The sequence below is a fragment of the Microcaecilia unicolor genome, chromosome 7 (genome assembly GCF_901765095.1).
Source record: "Microcaecilia unicolor chromosome 7, aMicUni1.1, whole genome shotgun sequence".
Classification (NCBI taxonomy): Eukaryota; Metazoa; Chordata; class Amphibia; order Gymnophiona; family Siphonopidae; genus Microcaecilia; species Microcaecilia unicolor.
The window spans coordinates 86,013,355-86,031,443 of record NC_044037.1 but is presented as its reverse complement, the minus strand read 5'-3'; the positions used below and the strand labels follow the sequence as shown (position 1 = coordinate 86,031,443).

The following is an 18,089-nucleotide window of genomic DNA, read 5'->3' as shown; positions in this document are numbered from 1 at the left end:
TTGCCAGGCATGAAAGGGACCCTTGTATCAGACGTAGAAGCTGATCCCTCCCTTCCTGTCCTTCTGCAGCACTGGAGGTGTCGGGGCCTGCACAGGAGGGCACAGATGCAGAAGGCCCTTGGTTGGCTACTTCACACAGACAGGCTGTTCGGTTGAATTCGGATGAACTGATGAGAGAGGTTGCTGAGAGAGACAAGTCCTTGGCAGGGGTTCTAAACCCTGCCTCTGGACTGGTGACAGCAGCGGAAGTGATGGGTGACCTTTTCTCAAAGAGCAGCAGTCAGTCGTGGAAGGAGCAGTATGAGTGCGAATGGAGCACAGCAGAAAGACCCCATCAGAACCCAGTTCCAGAAAGGTGGGAACTGTTTTAATCAGCACAAAGAAATCTGTATTGCATGGAAACGTATACTAACAAGTGCACGAGCCAGGCAGAAGCAGTGTGTGAAGCGCAGAGACTAGCAGGATCTGTTTTGACAGCTGGATAATAAGTTGCTTCGAGCTAGTTAAGTAGCCACATTTCTCCATCTGCAAAGCCTTACACTGAGGTGTGAGTGTGAGATCTTTTATTCAGTTTAGTAGTAATTCCTCATATCTTCCATGCAGTCACTGGTGAAATTCTTTCTTTGTAAAGTCATGGATCTTCATTTCTCCTCTCCTCTCCTCTCTTCTCCTTCTTTCCTGCTCCCTCAGACAGAGGCATAGCCAGCCTTCGGCGGGAAGGGGGCCAGAGCCTGAAGTGAGTGGGGCACATTTTAGCCCCCCCCCCCCCTGCCACAGACTGCAACCCCTCCCCTTCCCCCTGCCGCCAACCCTCCCCTGAGTCCCCCGCCGCCGTCAGGTACCTGTGCTGGTGGGGGTCCCAACCCCCGCCAGCTGGTCCTCAGCCGGTCTCTGGGCCAGCATGTTGCTGCAGCTGATGTGGAAGCCTAGGAATCTGTTTCTTCTGTGTGAGTCGTCCTGACATCCTGCACGTTGAACATGCAGGGTGTCAGGACGACTCACACAGAAACAGAATCCTAGGCTTCCACATCAGCTGCAGCAACGCACTGGCCCGGAGACGGCTGAAGAGGACTTCGACTGGCGGGGGTTGGGGACCCCCACCAGCACAGGTACCCGATAGCGGCGGTGGGGGAGGGTTAGCGGTGGCAGGAAGGGAGGTCGAAAGGGTCGGCGGGGGCCAGGGCTCCCGTGGCCCCACGTAGCTACGCCCCTGCGCTGAGATGCATCTCCTTCAGAGAATAAAACTACAGCTGCTTTCTGCTGCCCCATTGTGAAAATGTTTAACAAATAGCACCCATCTAGCTGCATAGTGCTTCAGCAAAGCCACTGTTTTCTCCTCAGCTTCAGCTTGACCATACCCGCATGCAAGGTTTAACCCTCTTTTCGCTCAGGACAGCTGATTGTTGCCAGCTTTGACAGCTGGGTTCTGCCTCCAACATCGCCAAAAAAGGGTGCACTCGGGCTTTAAAAGATAACCAATCCAGTCTGTTTCCAAAGGGGTGGTAAAATAACATGTTTTATCTTATTCCCGGGTTATGACAAGCTTAGGAAAGCATCATGGCGTTCAAAGGCTTTTAATGTTGTTGGACCAACAAAATGGAATGTGTTACCATTGAACTTAAGAAATTAAGTTATTATTCTTTCATAGGAGTTTGAAAATACTTCTCTTTTCTGCTGCTAGTTGATTCTAGAGGAAGGAGGGTTGATTTATGCTGACATTTGAGAGATTTGGGCTATTTGTTTTGCAAATGCAATGCATTTTGCCTTTCACAATAAAGTCTCTAGCAGGCATGTCCTGTAGTGCATTACTGATGCAGGGAAGGGTTGGAAGCTGAACAACATACGGGCTCATTTTCGAAAGAGAAGGACACCCATCTTTTGACATAAATCGGAAGATGGGCTCCTTCTCACAGGGTCGTCCAAATTGGTATATTCGAAAGCCGATTTTAGACGTCCCCAACTGCTTGCCATCGCAGGGACGGCCAAAGTTCAAGGGGGCTTATCGGAGGTGTAGCGAAGATGGTACATGGGCGTGCCTAACACTTGGACGTCTTTGACCCATAGTCGAAAGAAACAAGGATGTCCCTGACGAACACTTGGACGACTTTACCTGGTCGTGTTTTCTTACGACCAAGGCACAAAAAGATGCCCAAAATGACCATATGACCACAGGAGGGAATCGGGAATGACCTCCCCTTACTCCCTCAGTGGTCACTAACCCCCTCCCACCCTCAAAAAATATCTTTAAAAATATTTTGTTTCAGCCTCTATGCCAGCCTCAGATGTCATACTCAGGTCCATGACAGCAGTATGCAGGTCCCTGGAGCAGTTTTAGAGGGTGCAGTGCATTTCAGAGAGGCGGACCCAAGCCCATTCCCCCCTACCTGTTACATTTGTGGAGGAAACAGAGAACCATCCAAAACCCACCACAAACCCACTGTACCCACATCTAGGTGCCCCCCTTCACCCGTAAGGGCTATGGTACTGGTGTACAGTTGTGAGTAGTGGGTTTTGGGGGGCTCAGCACACAAGGTAAGGGAGCTATGCACCTGGGAGCAATTTGTGAAGTCCACTGCAGTACCCCCTAGGGTGCCCAGTTGGTGTCCTGGCATGTCAGGGGGACCAGTGCACTACAAATGCTGGCTCCTCCCATGACCAAATGGTTTGCATTTGGACGTTTCTGAGATGGATGTCCTTGATTTCGATTATCGCCGAAAATCAGAAATGACCAATTCTAGGGATGACCAAATCTAAGGATTTGGACGTCCCCGACGGTATTTTCGAAACGAAAGATGAATGTCATAGCATGTGCTTCTCAACCCATGCACTGCCTCCTTGGTTTGCAGATCTGTTTCGTGCATATTCATTGTGGATATCCTGAAAACCCAACTGACTGGGTATGCCCCCAGGACTGGGTTGAGAACCCCTGCTTGAATGCCGTACAGACAGTTATTAGGGGCCCGATGCTGCCATATTTCAAGTGGAAGCTGCTGGGGCAGGAGTGACCAAGGAAACCCTGTGTAGGAGGTGGGACTTTGATATTTTGGTACAGGATTGAGGAGTGGGTATAGTGCTTGATTTCAGAAGAAGGCTGAAGCCGATACACATACACCCGCTGTACCTGAATGTAACTCACTTTGAGCTACTACTGAAAACCATCTGAGCTAAAATCTAAAATTCTTCTCACCCTTCGTTGTGTATAAAATACGTGGCCAGATTGGCACTTAACAGATGTAGGGTTTATTTTCTTTCAGACCGTCTGCTCCCTCCAGTGGATATCTTGTGCTATTGCATGTCTAGATCGTTTGATTTTGTAGCTACTGCAATTGATTTGGCTCTTCAGGTCAAAATACTGATTTTAAAGTTGTTGAAAGGGAAAGTAGTCTAAATTGAGAATGCCTGGTCTTCACATGGGTCCTTGAGGCACAGGGACAGAAAAAGGGTGATGTACTAAAGGGGGAGGTATGTCTTTTGCAATAGTTTAGGAGAGCAGTTCTAGCTCACCACCGCATCACTGGTATTTGACTACCCCACCACCTGGATGAGCCAAATTCAAGACCCCTGATGACGCTTTTATAGCGAAACATGAGCATGTTGGGTCCTGGTCGTATGGTGGAATACTATAAGAAAAGGAGAGATTGAAACTTTAATACAAATGTAACCACATTTTCAAAAAATATATATATCTGGAACACATGATACTGCTAATGGTGAAAATGGACAGTTTTGGATGTTGCTGACTGACATCATCAATGGTTGTTCAAGATTTATCACTAACGTTACAATGGTTTGTTGGAAAAAAGGACAGAACTATTTTACAAGTTGGTGATTCAATGAGTCTGATTTGAAGCAAGGCTGAATCTTGTGGGAGACTCTGGAGCAGTGGATTTACACATGACTAAAGAGCTATGATCACACACGGATGTAAAAGATTGCCAGATATATGCTATTTGAATGTGTATTGAAAGAGTATTGTGGAGAATTGTTTGGTTTTAAATGTATTGGTGTATGGATTGGTTAATAACTATGGGTTAAGGGAATGGATTTTATTTTAGGAAAATTGTATTGATTTAATAAAGAAATATATTTTAAAATGTTAAACAGCTACTAGTGAATAATTTGCAATAGTTTATGCTATTTGCAACAGTATACTGTTTTCCAATTTAGCATGCGGAGCACCATTTGTGAAGCTTTTCGCCTTTGTAAAGGTAAAATTTTCTGTTATGAAATTTTACTCAACTTACAGTTAATGAGTTTCTGTATGCAAAATCATGCAAAGCAACTTAGTAGCTATGCCTGAATCTTGGACTGCAAATAACATTTTTATCTTGTTTGAAATATTCTGGAGCAAAACTTTGCAGGCTGTCTTTGTGCTGGGTTACCATATTTGCCTGTCTGTAGGTTGACTATAAATATATGGCAATCTTTAATTTCATCCACTGTCATGAAGGAAAAATTTAATTTGGAGGCACTCAACTATAAGGCAAATATTCACTGTTAGAATATTTTTTAAAAACCCAAAAACAACACAGCCCTATAATCAGACAAATACACACAAGACACAGTAGAAAAATATTACATTGTTTAGCAAGCATTATGGTTCCATTAACACCTCATCCTCAAAATGACTAATTAAAGTTACACAGTGTGTATGGTGGAACGGAATCTTGAACCTGGAGCCTAAAATGTCTTTTGAGCCTAGTGATTTAACCACCAGCCGTATAGGAGAAGTATTTAACAAGGTTGACGAATATACCTATGGAGCCTATTGCTTGTAGTGCAGTTAGAAGAATTGGCCTTACATAAGAACGTAAGAGTAGCCATACTGGGTCAGACCAATGGTCCATCTAGCCCAATATCCTGTTTTTCAAACAGTGGCCAAGCCAGGTCACAAGTACCTGCCAGAAACCCAAATCGTGGCAACACTCCATACTACAAATCCCAGGGCAAGCAGTTGCTTCCCATGTCTGCCTCAATAGTAGACTATGGACATTTCCTCCAGGAATTTGTTCAAACCTTTTTTAAACCCAGATGCGCTAACCGCTGTTACCATCTCCTCCGGCAAAGAGTTCCAGAGCTTAACTATTCGTTGAGTGAAAAAATGTTTCCTCCTATTTGTTTTAAAAGTATTTCCATGTAACTTCCTACTCGTGTCCCCTAGTCTTTGTACTTTTGGAACGAGTAAAAAATCGATTTACTTCTACTCGTTCTACACCACTCAGGATTTTGTAGACCTCAATCATCTCCCCTCATCCGTCCCTCGTCCAAGCTTGGACAATTGAACAACGTGATACTCGGATTACATGCTATGTAAGTTAAGTGGGTGTTTTCAGAATAGCGCTTTGGCAACATTCTAGCATATAGCGTACATACAAACGTATATGCTGGTATTCTAAACAGTTATACACGTAACATACACACAGAAAAGTAGGTGTCTAGTTTATAGAATTGTTCTGATTTTGGAGTACCAAAGGGGTCAGGTTCAGGTGACAGGGCTGAGGGGTTAGTGCTTATGGATGAAGGTTGAAGTTAAGGTGTAGGAGGAAGGTTATTCGTTCATTTTTCAGCTGATATAGAGAAGCATGCTGCTAGTGACTGCCACATGATTGGGATGCTAGTGAAGGAGTAGAGGGTGCAGTTTCCTTGGTAAATCCTAATTTGAGACTAATGGGAACCCCCCCCCCCCAAATTTCCCACAGCTACGGTTTCCAAACCTTATGCTAACTCTGCACACTTACATCTAAGGGTTTCTAACTTATTGTGTTGGGACATCCTGACTGTAAGCCTTCCAACATCTTTGAGGACCACCTTGAAAGTTCAAGAACTTCTAGAGTGATGAGGCTTCTTTTCTTTTCTATGTAGGTATGAGTTTCAGCCAATTTCCCCTCCACCTGGAGGCGCTGTCAGTCCCACCTCCTGTTCTGCCTACTACAACACATCGGCTGGCAAGGCAGAGCTTCTGAACAAAATGAAGGGTTTACCGGAAGTGGCTGAAGTGGAATCCGATGAAGATGTGGACCACGAGTTAGCTCAGAGAAAGGTAACTTATGGACTAATGTAACCATCCAAACTGAAGTGATAGTTGTTGGGGGACCCCAAAAGATGGAAGGGAGGGACAGGGGGAGGGGTAGGGGAAGGGGGGGGTGAAGGGTAAAACCATCGGATGGTATCACTGGAAAGAAGAGAGGAGGAGGGGTTGGGGGAGGAGGGTGAAAAGAAAAAACAATGTTAGATTATGATAATGAACACAGACGACAATTGCTTTTGTAGATTCATGTGTGAAAACTTTATTTCTGTATTGGTTTGTCAATAAAAATGTTGAAACATAAAAGATGGAATATGTAATAATATATGCATATTATCACAGGCATTCATGCGGGGGCTACACCTGCAATTTGAATCTAAACTATAAGACGTGTGAGAGTATTATCACACCTCCTGATGGATTGATGTATACAGTCCATCTGTAAAATGAAAAATAAGTTATCCTGCAGTCTGTAATACAGAGATCAATTAACAAATGCGTAACAGGGATGTGCATTTGTAAGTATGTGTTTGGTTTGTTAGTGTGACTTAATAGATTGAGTACACACGAAATCAATTTTCAGCAATTTGTTTTATTAGCACAAATGTGTGAAACAAGCCAAATAAACCTCCAATGGGGAAAATAGCCAAACGAAACTAGTATGTAACCAAGGGACCACATCAGACGGACTATGATCTTGTAATATGCAGCTAGGGAGATTTATCTGTTGTGACATTGATTGCTCCTTTGAAGTACAAGCTGAATTGGAGTGGTACCATGAGCCTTTACTAGCTGCTACCTTTGGTATCCTCTATTTTATACCCCCTCCCCCAACATTTAGCCCAGACATTCCAGCAATATGCCTCAGCTAGGGGCCATGAGCCAGAACTGCTTCTGGAGCCGTGAGGTTAAAGACATGTGCAAAAAGGGCTGGTGTTAAGACATGCAGGGGCCCAGGGCAGAAACTGGGAAGGGGCCTCCAAAGCCTGCCAGCTTGAGGCAGGTTGGGCCCCCTGTGGCATGAGGCCTAAGGCAGTTGCCCTGTTTTACCACCCCCTAACACCGGCCCTGCGTGCAAGGCAATTCTACAAAGTACTCACAGTTACACGCTGATTATGCACATATTTCGTTAGAACAGTAGCATAGACACAAGTGTTCATATGCAAGTATAAATGCCAAAATTTTGTCTAATTGCTGTTCTGTAAACACGCACATATCTTCCAGAGTGCGCATTTTATAGGCAGGCGTATACCTAGATAGAGTCGGGGCACTTAGACGCACACACACACCAGTTCTATGGCTGATATAAGTGTTGGCGCATCTCTTAAGCACATAGTTTTGCTGTTATGCATGTATTCTAGAAAGGAAAGTAAGCGCCTATCTTCTAGTATAGAACAGGTGCCTCTCAAGCATCCAGTTCTAGAATTGCCCCGACGAGGGCAGTTTTATAAAGTCACACTTAGGTAATACATGTCTGTGTTATAAAGTGAAGTACGCACCTGCTTGACTTTATAAAGTACTAGGGTAGGAGTGAAAGAATGTGCTTAAATGCAGGCTCCAGCACTTGCACCAGCTCGAGGGTTGGTATAAGTGTTAGAGACGACCTCTCACAAGTATGCATGTAGATTAATGAATCGTATAATCTGTGCACACAAGCACTCCACCCACAGTTCTTTCACATCAGTCAGTACTTCAGAAGAGGTAATTTATGCAAATAAATATCAGCATTTACATGTGTTCTGACCACCTAAGCCAGTGGTTCCCAAACCTGGTCCTGGAGGCACCCCAGCCAGTCAAGTTTTCAGGATACCCACAATGAATGTTCATGAGAGAGATTTGCATGCACTGTGTCCAGTACATGCAAATCTCTCTCATGAATATTCATTATGGGTATCCTGACAACCTGACTGGCTGAGGTACCTCCAGGACCAGGTTTGGGAACCACTGCCCTAAGCTTAGTCACTAGGGAGCACCTCTGGTTAGGCACCCCGAGGCCGCACCGTAGGAGCCAATGGCACCTAGATTCTAGTATATAATACTAGCGTAATGCTAACATTTAGAGAACCGCACTTAAGCCAGCTAGGTGCGAGCACCTGAGTGCAGTGGGGACACCCATAACTTGGTGTTCTGTAAGTTATGCATGTATTTGGGAACCTCACCTCTGTCCTGTCCACGCTCTGTCCCTATGTGTACCCCCCCCCCCCCCATTTATTTATTGGGATTTATTAACCACCTTTATGAAGAGATTCACCCAAGGCGCAGTGTACAGCAGATATAGCTTAACATAAAAACTTACAATTTTGTCAACAGCATAACAATAGTAAAATAAACAAGAATGAACATAAAAACGATAAATGAGGTAAACTTTCAAATAAGGGATACTGCCTTTCTGTGGTTACAATCAAAGCGGTTTACATATTATATACAGGTACTTATTTTGTACCTGGGGCAATGGAGGGTTAAGTGACTTGCCTAGATTCACAAGGAGCTGCAGTGGGATTGACATGCACAGACGGGGAGAGGGACCTTGGGGTGATTGTGTCCGAGGACCTTAAAGCAAAAAAACAGTGTGGCAAAGCGGTGATTATAGCCAGAAGGATGCTAGGCTGCATCGAGAGAGGAGTAACCAGCAGAAGAAAGGAGGTGTTGATGCCCCTGTACAAGTCACTAGTGAGGCCCCACCTGCAGTATTGTGTTCAGTTTTGAAAGCCATATCTTGCGAAGGATGTAAAAAGACTAGAAGCGATCCAGAGGAAGGTGGCAACAATGATATGGGGCTTTCGCCATAAGATGTATGAGAAGAGACTGGAAGACCTGAATCTGTATAGCCTAGAGGAAAGAAGGGACAGGGGAGATACGATACAGACATTTAAATACTTGAAAGGTATTAATATAGAAACAAATCTCTTCCAGAGAAGGGGAAATGATAAAACTAGAGCACTTGAGCTGAGGTTTGGGGGGTGGTAAGCTGAGGAGTAATGTCAGGAAATTCTTTTTCACAGAGAGTGTGGTCGATGCCTGGAATGCCTTCCTGAGGGAGGTATAGAGACAAAAACAGTGATAGAGTTCATCCCACACCTTTCTGAATTCTATTTTGAAAATAGATGGTAGAAAACCAGGAGGTGGATTTGTGAGTGACACTTGAGCGGCTTCTCTGACTGTGCCAGGCAGACTTTGTAGATCTGTGTCTGTATGTGGCAATCCAGTTTAGGGAAGGGAAAGGGACTTGATAATACCACCTGTCAGTGGTTTTTGCAACCACATTCAAAGTGGTTTACATAGTGCATACAGGTACTTATTTGTACCTGGGGCAATCGAGGGTTAAATGACTTGCCCAGAGTCACAATGATTAGATAAATGATTAGATAACCTTATATCAATTTTCATAGTGGTGTTTTTTTGGTTGGATATGGTAATTTGATGCATATACTGAAAGAAAAAAACCACCACAATCCACACAACACACAGCAACTGTGTTTAAGACTCCTGTCATTTTTTTTTGTTGTTTTCATCTTTTTCTTTTCTTTTCTTAACTGCTATTTTCTTCCCGTTTCTCAGAATCCCATGGTTTTCATTGACGTCTATCCTCTGATTATTTTTCCCATCATTGACTTTCTTTAATCTTTCAACTCTCAGCTTGTCCTTATTTACATAGGGGGCAATATTTGATAGAGTTGTCTGGATAACTTTGGGAATTACCCGTTCAAATCTTAAGTTTTTAATTTCCTCCTCTTCCTTCCATCCTCAGCCTGCAGGTAGTTAAATATGGGAGGGGAGAGAGGCAGGCTGAAAGGTGCAGTCAGACTTCAACAGGTCAAGTCAAGCTGGCAGGATACCTTTCACGTAGTTAAATGGATAAGTAGTGGAGTTAACTTTAACTGGACACATTCAGTAAATCTGCACAATATCCAGCTGAGTAGAATATCCAGCTGAGTATTGGCCCCCTTGAGGTGGGTTTTTTTTTGTTTTGTTTTTTATGCTGCTTTGCTTATTTAATTTGTGTCTATGTTTTTCCTTACTTTTTCATTCCTTACGTTGTTTCTGTTATCACCCACCTTTCTTCTAGATGCAGCTGATTGAAAGCATAAGCCGTAAGTTGTCTGTGCTGCACGAAGCCCAGAGAGGTCTCCTGGAAGACATAGCTGCCAACTTGGCCCTTGGCGAGGAAGTAGAAGCCCTGGTAAAAACGGTGTGCAAGGTCAATGAGTTGGACAAGTACAGGATGTTTATCGGCGACCTGGACAAAGTAGTTAACCTGCTGCTGTCCCTGTCCGGGCGCTTAGCAAGAGTAGAGAACGCTCTGAACTGCCTGGACCCAGAAACAGCTAAGGAGGAAAAGGTACTGCTTCACTTGAGGAGGGAGGGGGTGTGGAGTGGTTTGTTCTGCCAGTTTTTAAGGGGTCCTTTTACCAAAGGTGCGCTGAAAAATGGCTTTGGTAGTGTAGGTGCGGATTGTGGGTGCGTCCGCCGATCGATTTTTCAACGCACCTGTAAAAAACACCTTTTTTAACATTTTTGCCAAAAATGGACGTGCGGCAAAATCCAAATTGCTGTGCGTCCATTTTGGGTCTGCGACCTTACCGCCCGGTTACCGTGTGTGTCTTTACCGCTAGTTCAATGGCTGGCGGTAAGGTTACAGACCCAAAATGGACGCACGGCAGCTTTGATTTTGCTGTACGTCCATTTTCTGCATAAATTTAAAAAGGCCTTTTTTTTATAGGGGCGCTGAAAAATGGATCAGTGCGTGCCCAAAACCCACGCCTACACTACTGCATGCCATTTTTCAGCGCACCTTAGTAAGATGATTTTGGGCCAGACTCTATGTATGGCGCCTAGAAATTCCACACAGAAGACAGTTCTGCTTAATCGTATTCTATAAGCAGCGCCTATATTTAGGTGCTGTAAATAGAATACGCTTAGTTGACATTCTAGCGCCTAAAACTATGTGCCTCCATTTACATCAACGAAAATGTAGTGTAAATCCCGGCACGTAGATTTAGGCACAGAGGGCCATATTCTATAACAATACACACAAAGTTTGGAATGCCCACAAAACGCCCATTTCCATGCCCTTAACCATGCCCCTTTTGCCTGCGCGCATTAAAATCTAGGTACAGAATATGCTTAGGGACTTGTGCGCATAAATGCTTATTTTCACCAATTAGTGCTCATTATTGCTAAGTGCTGTTAACAACGATGATTGTCTTGTTAAGCAAAGTAAGTAATGCGCGTTGTTACAGAATACGCTTGGATTTTGGTGCGGAATGCTAGGCGCATTGAATAGAATCCAGCAGTTTATGTCTAGATTTCTGTCTGAGGAATTTAGCACCAAAGAGGGCTGTTCAGCTGACCTCTCCTCAGAACTCCTAAAATTGCGTGCAAAAGCATGGCACGTCACCCTTTTGCTCCCACATTGCAACTTTACTTCAGCCCTGAGACGGTAAAGAGATAATATAAAGATTTGGTGGTAGGAGAAGAGTAAAAATCCATGATAGATCTTAGAACGGTTTTCTACATCTGGAAGAATTTATTATTCACCATTTTGCATGCCCACTGAGCTACTTTTTAGCACAGTAGTTTTACTACTGATTTTCCTGCACAATGGTTTCTTACTGCATCAGGAGAAAGATTTATGTGGGACAATCAAGAGTCCTTTGGTGTAGTACATCTTATGTGTAAATTTCTTTATTGACAAGGAAAGAAAAGAAGTCTCAAAAGACATGCTATCAAATGTCGAATGATACACGGTGATAAGACTCAATACAAGCACAATACACACAAAGAAAAGCATCCTTCACCATACTTTTAATTTTTTGTTTCCCTCCCCCCACCTCCCTCCCCCCAAATCTCCTTAATAAGACAACATAAGTGTAATAGCAATAGCATCCCAATCAATATGAGTAATATATCAAAAATGTTAGTTAACAAAACCGTATAAGAAAGAACAGATCTACAGTGAACCCCATCCTTACACCCCCTCCCCCCGATTCTCATAAACAACACCTTCCCCTTGAATTTCCATCCCCCCCCCCCCCCCCCCCAATCCTCTTCCAATCCCTGTACAACAAAATCCAAAGTATACCATCCCAAGGGATTCCTCCTTCTGGTATTATCTTCTAAAACTTATGGTGTGGTACATCTTAATACGGTAATTGTCTGAGTCTGAATCCTGAAGATTCTGGAATATTTAGGAGGTTGAAGGCAGGCCAAGCTCTTCTCTTTATCGTACTGTTGCTCTGCTAGCAAGAGACATAAAACGGGGAAAGCTTTCTGCCCAGGGCCGATCTTAGGCAGGGGCGCTGGGGTCGGTCGCACAGGGCCCCGCATCTCTGACAGGGGCGGTCGCATAGGGCCCTGTGGCTTCTAGGGGCCCCACATCTCTGTCCTCCTGTCTTGGAACACGTCCCTGCTCCATACCTTAATGTGCATCCACATTTCAGTAGAGAGCATCAGGTATCGACAGCGATTTACATATCCTGTCAGCTGCCAAACCCTGAGCCTCCTTGCTGCTGTGTCCCGCCCCCTTTTGATGTCACTTCCTGCTTCTGTAAGGGGAGGAGGCTCTGGACGTGGCAGCTGACGGGATATGAAAATCGCTGCCGCTGTCTGCTGCTCTCTACTTAAATGTGGCGGATGGGGTGAGATGTGGTTCCGAGTGCTCTAAACTTCCTTTTAAACTCTGAAAAATTATGGCTTATGGTGGCGGGTGAGGGGGGCCCCACTGAACTGACCTGCACAGGGCCCCGTAATTGCTAAGACCGGCCCTGTGTCTGCCTAATAATTTTTGTTCACCTATCTATGGAGAATAAGTTAAGGAGGTTAATAATTAACTTATGTTGTCTTTAACAACTTTTCTTCCAGCTTGCACTGATAGAGAAAAAGCGACAGCTGACTGAGCAGCTGGAGGATGCCAAAGAACTGAAGGAGAATGTGGACCGTCGGGAGAAGGTGGTGTATGACACAATCTCTCGGTACCTGATGGAGGAGCAGCTTCAAGACTACCATCACTTTGTGAAGATGAAGTCAGCCCTCATCATAGAACAGAGGGAGCTGGAGGAAAAGATTAAACTAGGGGAAGAGCAGCTAAAATGTCTCAGGGAAAGTCTTCTGTCAAGCCCAAAGGATTTTTGAGTATTGGACCAAAGCAAAATTATTATTTTTGAAATATTTTAATGAATACAGTCTTATTGTGGATGCCTTGACTTTATTTCAAAAGACATATTTACTATATTAATCACAAGGTGATACTTTATTTCCAAAGTCATGATGGTTTCCAAGCCACCTTATTGATTTCTTATAGGGAGTTAATAATTTTGCTTTTCTAAAATAATAAGAATGATAATAATAATTACGTTTTCTTTTCTTGTACTTTAAGTCTAGAGAATTTAAATTCAGGTCTTGTTGACTTTGGATGTCTTCCGGCTTGGAAAAATCTGTAAGTTTATTGTTGAACTTTGTGAGGACAATCAAGTGTTGACACAGTGGATCTGTGAGAAGTGTCAAATCGAGAGCACATATAATTCCCAATGGGCTACCGTAGGACCGCCCAACCATCCCCTTGATTACAGGATGAGACCTGTTAGCACAATGGATCCTAACCTAACAACAAACTGCAATATTTGTGAACTCATCATTCTGGTTAACTTCCAATGCCAAGGGGCCACCAAGACTTCCCTGCTGAAGAGACCAGTATCACCTGTACATCTGGTTATCAAGATTTATGCAAATGTTTGGGGATGCTGTCGGGTCAGACAATCAGTAGTTCTATTGTCTGCTACATGTTTATTTCTTTTTGCAAAGGAAACAGCAGAGATCCTTCCCAGCCCCTCTTCAAGTGCTCTTGATTCTCTTCCACATCAGGAGAAATAATGCTTTGCCTTGGGCTTTTTAGTGATGAATGAGGTTTGGTAACAAAAGGGATAATGCAATGTTCTTCCACAGCAGAAACGTGGCAGTGGGTCTGCCACAATTATAACTGGCTAAGAAACACAGCTCTTTTTTTTTTTTTTAGATCATATGTATGGTCTTTTAGTTTTATTTATTTGTATATTTTTTTTATTTTATTTTGTATTGTGAAAATTAGAGGAACATGAAGGGTTTTTGAGGACACACCTCTTCATAAAAATGTATCATTGCAGACTTTATCTTAGGAATCCCCAGAAACTGATCTTAGCATTGGTCCCCTGGCTGTGGAATTTTTACTTTTTTATTTTTTTTTAACTAGAGGTCAGCGCCTGAACCTAAAATCTCTCTCTCTCTCTTCCACCCCACCCTTTAAACTATTGGTCTTGAATGTTACGATCAACCTTGAATAACTGAGAACTGGAGTCATCATTTCTAATGTCAATCTCTTTCTATTTTGGTTTCTTTAGGCACAGCAAATACAAAAATTAGACGTTTTCTGCCTTTTTAATACATTCATAAACTGGAAGCTGTAGCATGTATGTGTACAGTATATTTATAGAACCTGTCACACACATGCTCACATTTTATATAGCTGCATTCATATTTATCATTTTTAAGAGTAGCTTGTAGTTTGGCTGCAGTGTGAGGACCATGAGCATACCTGAATTTTCTGGGAAACCTGGTTTGGATATGACTGTCGGGATCTAATTTGTAAGTTTTTAATGTCAAACCTTATCCTGCTTGTCTTGCCATTGGGTCAGCACCATGTACTTCCAGCTCATTACAGATGCATTTCTTCTTAGACTGTTACTCTCACTGATATGCCACATAGAGAAGTATGTTTTTGTTTTGTTTTTTTACCATCCCTACGATGTGGAGTCCCCAGCCTTATGACTGACTTCATGTTAAGAATGTGAATGTCTGCTTAATTGATCAGAACTATCCAAAAAAGGCCTTTGTAAATTTGTTTAATTTCACCCTGACCCTGAAAGGTGAGAATCTTTAATGTCTGGGGGTGCAGGCGCTGCTAGCACTTGTAATACCGTGTAATCTCCATAGGAGCTCATCCCCTGCACATGTAGAATATGAATTGCACAGGTCCTGCCAGATGATTTTTATATAGTGCTTAGTTTTGTATTATTATAAGTTTTTGTACCCCAGATCCATGGTTTGGGGGGGGGGGGGGGGAGGGGGGTTACTTAAAAAAAAATCATTTGGATATTTATAGTCTACATTTTCTTAATTAAAAAAAAAAAGTAAAAAGCAAATCAAAGGTATAAGAATAGAGAGAGAATTCAGAGAGACCCCTCCCCTGTCCTTCACATCCCTGTACCACTACCCACTCATGCCTATGTTTACTAAGTGGCACTAAGAGTGCGTTAGCATCTTTAACGTGCGTGAATGGTATACGCGCATTAAACGCTATCGCGCCCATAGAAATTTATAGGTGGATTAGCGTTTAACGTGCCTTAAATTTACAGGCACGTTAAAAACGCTAGTAAACTTACTCCTCAGTGCGGGTAATGCCAGTTGAGGTCAAGCCATAGATCTGCCATTAAATTCCAATGTCAGACCTATATCCATGCTTGGGTAGTTAACTGTGTATTGCCTAAAAATCATGCTCCAGTCTTAATTTTCTAGTACATTCTACTGCTGGAAATCTTTATCTGCCATAACGAAGCAGGACTATGGCCAATCAAGAACATTGGGGTGGGAATGAGAAAAATGAATTGTGGACAATCTCCAATACAAATGAAGTTAGGTTGTTAATAGGTTAAGTAACTTTGCCTCCTGGCAAAACACAGATCAGTAATTCTCAACCCAAGCCTATGAGCCCACCTTACTTCCGCCCCCTCCACACACATTTGATCCATGTTTCAGAACATATATGAGGTTATATTTCCAGCCAGACTGGTTAGAGTGGACCAGAAGGAAAACTGCAGATCTAGTATGAATGTAGAATGGCCGCCCTCTCCAAGCATCTCTTAGACATGTGAAGTGAGAGGTTCTTCTCTTCGTTAATTGGTAGACCTGAGCTGCTGGTTTTCATCTCTATGGGGATGTCTACTCACAGCACCTTGAAACTGAAAACTGTGTTAGAGGGATGAACAAGCCAAGATGAATAGATAAGGTTGCAACAGGAACTGATGATTTTCACTCTGTTGATATCTGAGCTGTTCCAAGCTAAAATGTTACTCTCATATTCTGTTTGCCTGAGAAGGGGGGAAAATCCCATCTATATTCCTTGGCATTCAGACAATAATACCTTCTCCCTTCCAAAATCTCACTAGAAATTCTCCTTTCACAAAAAGAGAGGAGCCGAAAAATATATACACAGACAAGAGAGCCTGGAAACTGTCCCATAAAACTCATATTGGAGTAAGCAACCTGGATTTTTTTTTGTTTTTACCAAATTGGAGAGACATTTTGATTACTTTTCTCATGGTTCCTTCAGGGAGAATGGCAGTGTGTTATGATGTTTCAACTGACTTTAACCTTAGTCTTAATACTTGAATATGCACTACAGCTTACACGTAGCTGCCCTTGAAAATGTTATGCAAATATTTGAGAAGCTTAAGAAATCAAGCATACCATATTTTTCTTAACTGCTTTGCTGAAATGCAGCGGTTAAAGTACCAGCATACTCCCAGTTTAAAAAAAGAGCCACCTGGTCACTATAAATTAGGCTGCAGGATGGTCTCTTTAATTGAAGGCTTATAATGTCTTAAAACAGTACTTGAAGAAGCTTCTGTCCACTTCAAAAGCTTTGTCATTTCAACTGTGCTTATGGCTTCTAAGCTTTTCCTTTGAAACTAAAGATTATTTGCTTTAATCTAGAATTCAACAAAAAGCTACCCAAAAGAAAAGGGTTTTTGTAAAAAATGTACACTGTCTGTCCTCCTTATTCTAGATAAAATGTCCTTTAGTCTCATACAAGCACGCTAACTGGTTTCTCACATCTATTCCTGCAAAGCATCAAACACAAAGGATCACAGCAGTAGGACTATTTACCCAAAATTAAAAATCCATCTCTGATCATTTCAGGTTTCTTCCACTACTGTTTGTGACTTTCTCCTGCACTGCAGCGAGTACCACGTGGCACAAGCATCACACATTTGCAGAGACATCTGGATTCTTCAGCACTGTTGCACAAAAGCCTAGATTTCAAGTAATGTGACTGCTAACATATGGAGATGATTTGTGGAAATTAGTCTTTACCACAGCGATAATTTAAAATACAAGTTGTACATATGGGAAGGGAGGGAGAACCTGTGCTTAACAAACCCGGATATCCATGATCTTTTATTGAACAGTAACATACTAACATATAGTAACATAGTAAATGACGGTAGACCTGTATGGTCCATCCAGTCTGCCCAACAAAAATTCATTTTACATGGTATGTGATACTTTATATGTATACCCGAGTTTGATTTGTTCTTGCCTTTCTCAGGGTACAGACCGTAGAAGTCTGCTGGCAATTAACAGAGAGGTCCACAGTTCTCTACATGCCAACCATGTGAAGCTCTTACTCCCCTGGCATGACTGATCCACATAATTTGATCAGCAAAATGCCTAGCCTCCCTTTAAAAGGTCTGCTGGCATAACCAGTTTTCCAAAAATAAAACTTTCTGCTCTACTGGAGCAAGGCTAAACCATAGACTGCGGGTCGTCACCTGCACACTAGGACCTGCTGCACCAGCCTGAACCACCTTCTATCTGCTGGAGGTAGAGAAAATACTAGAGGGTTCCAGGGTGGTGTCAGAGAACTCTGTTCTCTACTGCCATCCGCTGGTAGGAAGAAGACACAACCAACTTGTTCAGACTAGTGTTTCAAGAACAATAAAGAATTGTAACAAGATTTGAACTGTATCTTAGGGGAACCTCTGTCAAAAAAGGCATAACACTATGGATGGCATGTTGCACTGGTATCACTATGGCTTATTCTGACCCACTATCACCACAGGAACGAATTTCAGGTGAACAATAGGGATTACGTTTGATTATTACTCAGTTGCAGTGGACTGAGATTTTCACCAGCAATAATTGTCCTACTCTTTCTGTTAATAGTCTGAACTGTCAACTCGTTCACAAGTCTGGAATCCAGGATGTCTCAGGGCAGACAGTGGCTCAGTAGAGAATTCTTGTTTTTAGCATA

At 42.9% G+C, this 18,089-nt stretch overlaps 1 protein-coding gene across 2 annotated transcripts in view; it reads left to right on the top strand.

The window, feature by feature from the left end:
* SHROOM4 (shroom family member 4) overlaps positions 1 to 17,325 on the top strand; it is a 373,235-nt gene extending 355,910 nt beyond the window's left edge. For both annotated transcript variants that reach the window (XM_030210660.1, XM_030210661.1), the window contains 4 exons: positions 70 to 355; positions 5,863 to 6,040; positions 10,092 to 10,364; positions 12,887 to 17,325. In XM_030210660.1, the coding sequence (XP_030066520.1) occupies positions 70 to 355; positions 5,863 to 6,040; positions 10,092 to 10,364; positions 12,887 to 13,156 (1,007 nt within the window). In that variant the 3' untranslated portion in view covers positions 13,157 to 17,325. The remainder of the gene's footprint in view (positions 1 to 69; positions 356 to 5,862; positions 6,041 to 10,091; positions 10,365 to 12,886) is intronic.
* Positions 17,326 to 18,089: the final 764 nt, after the last annotated feature.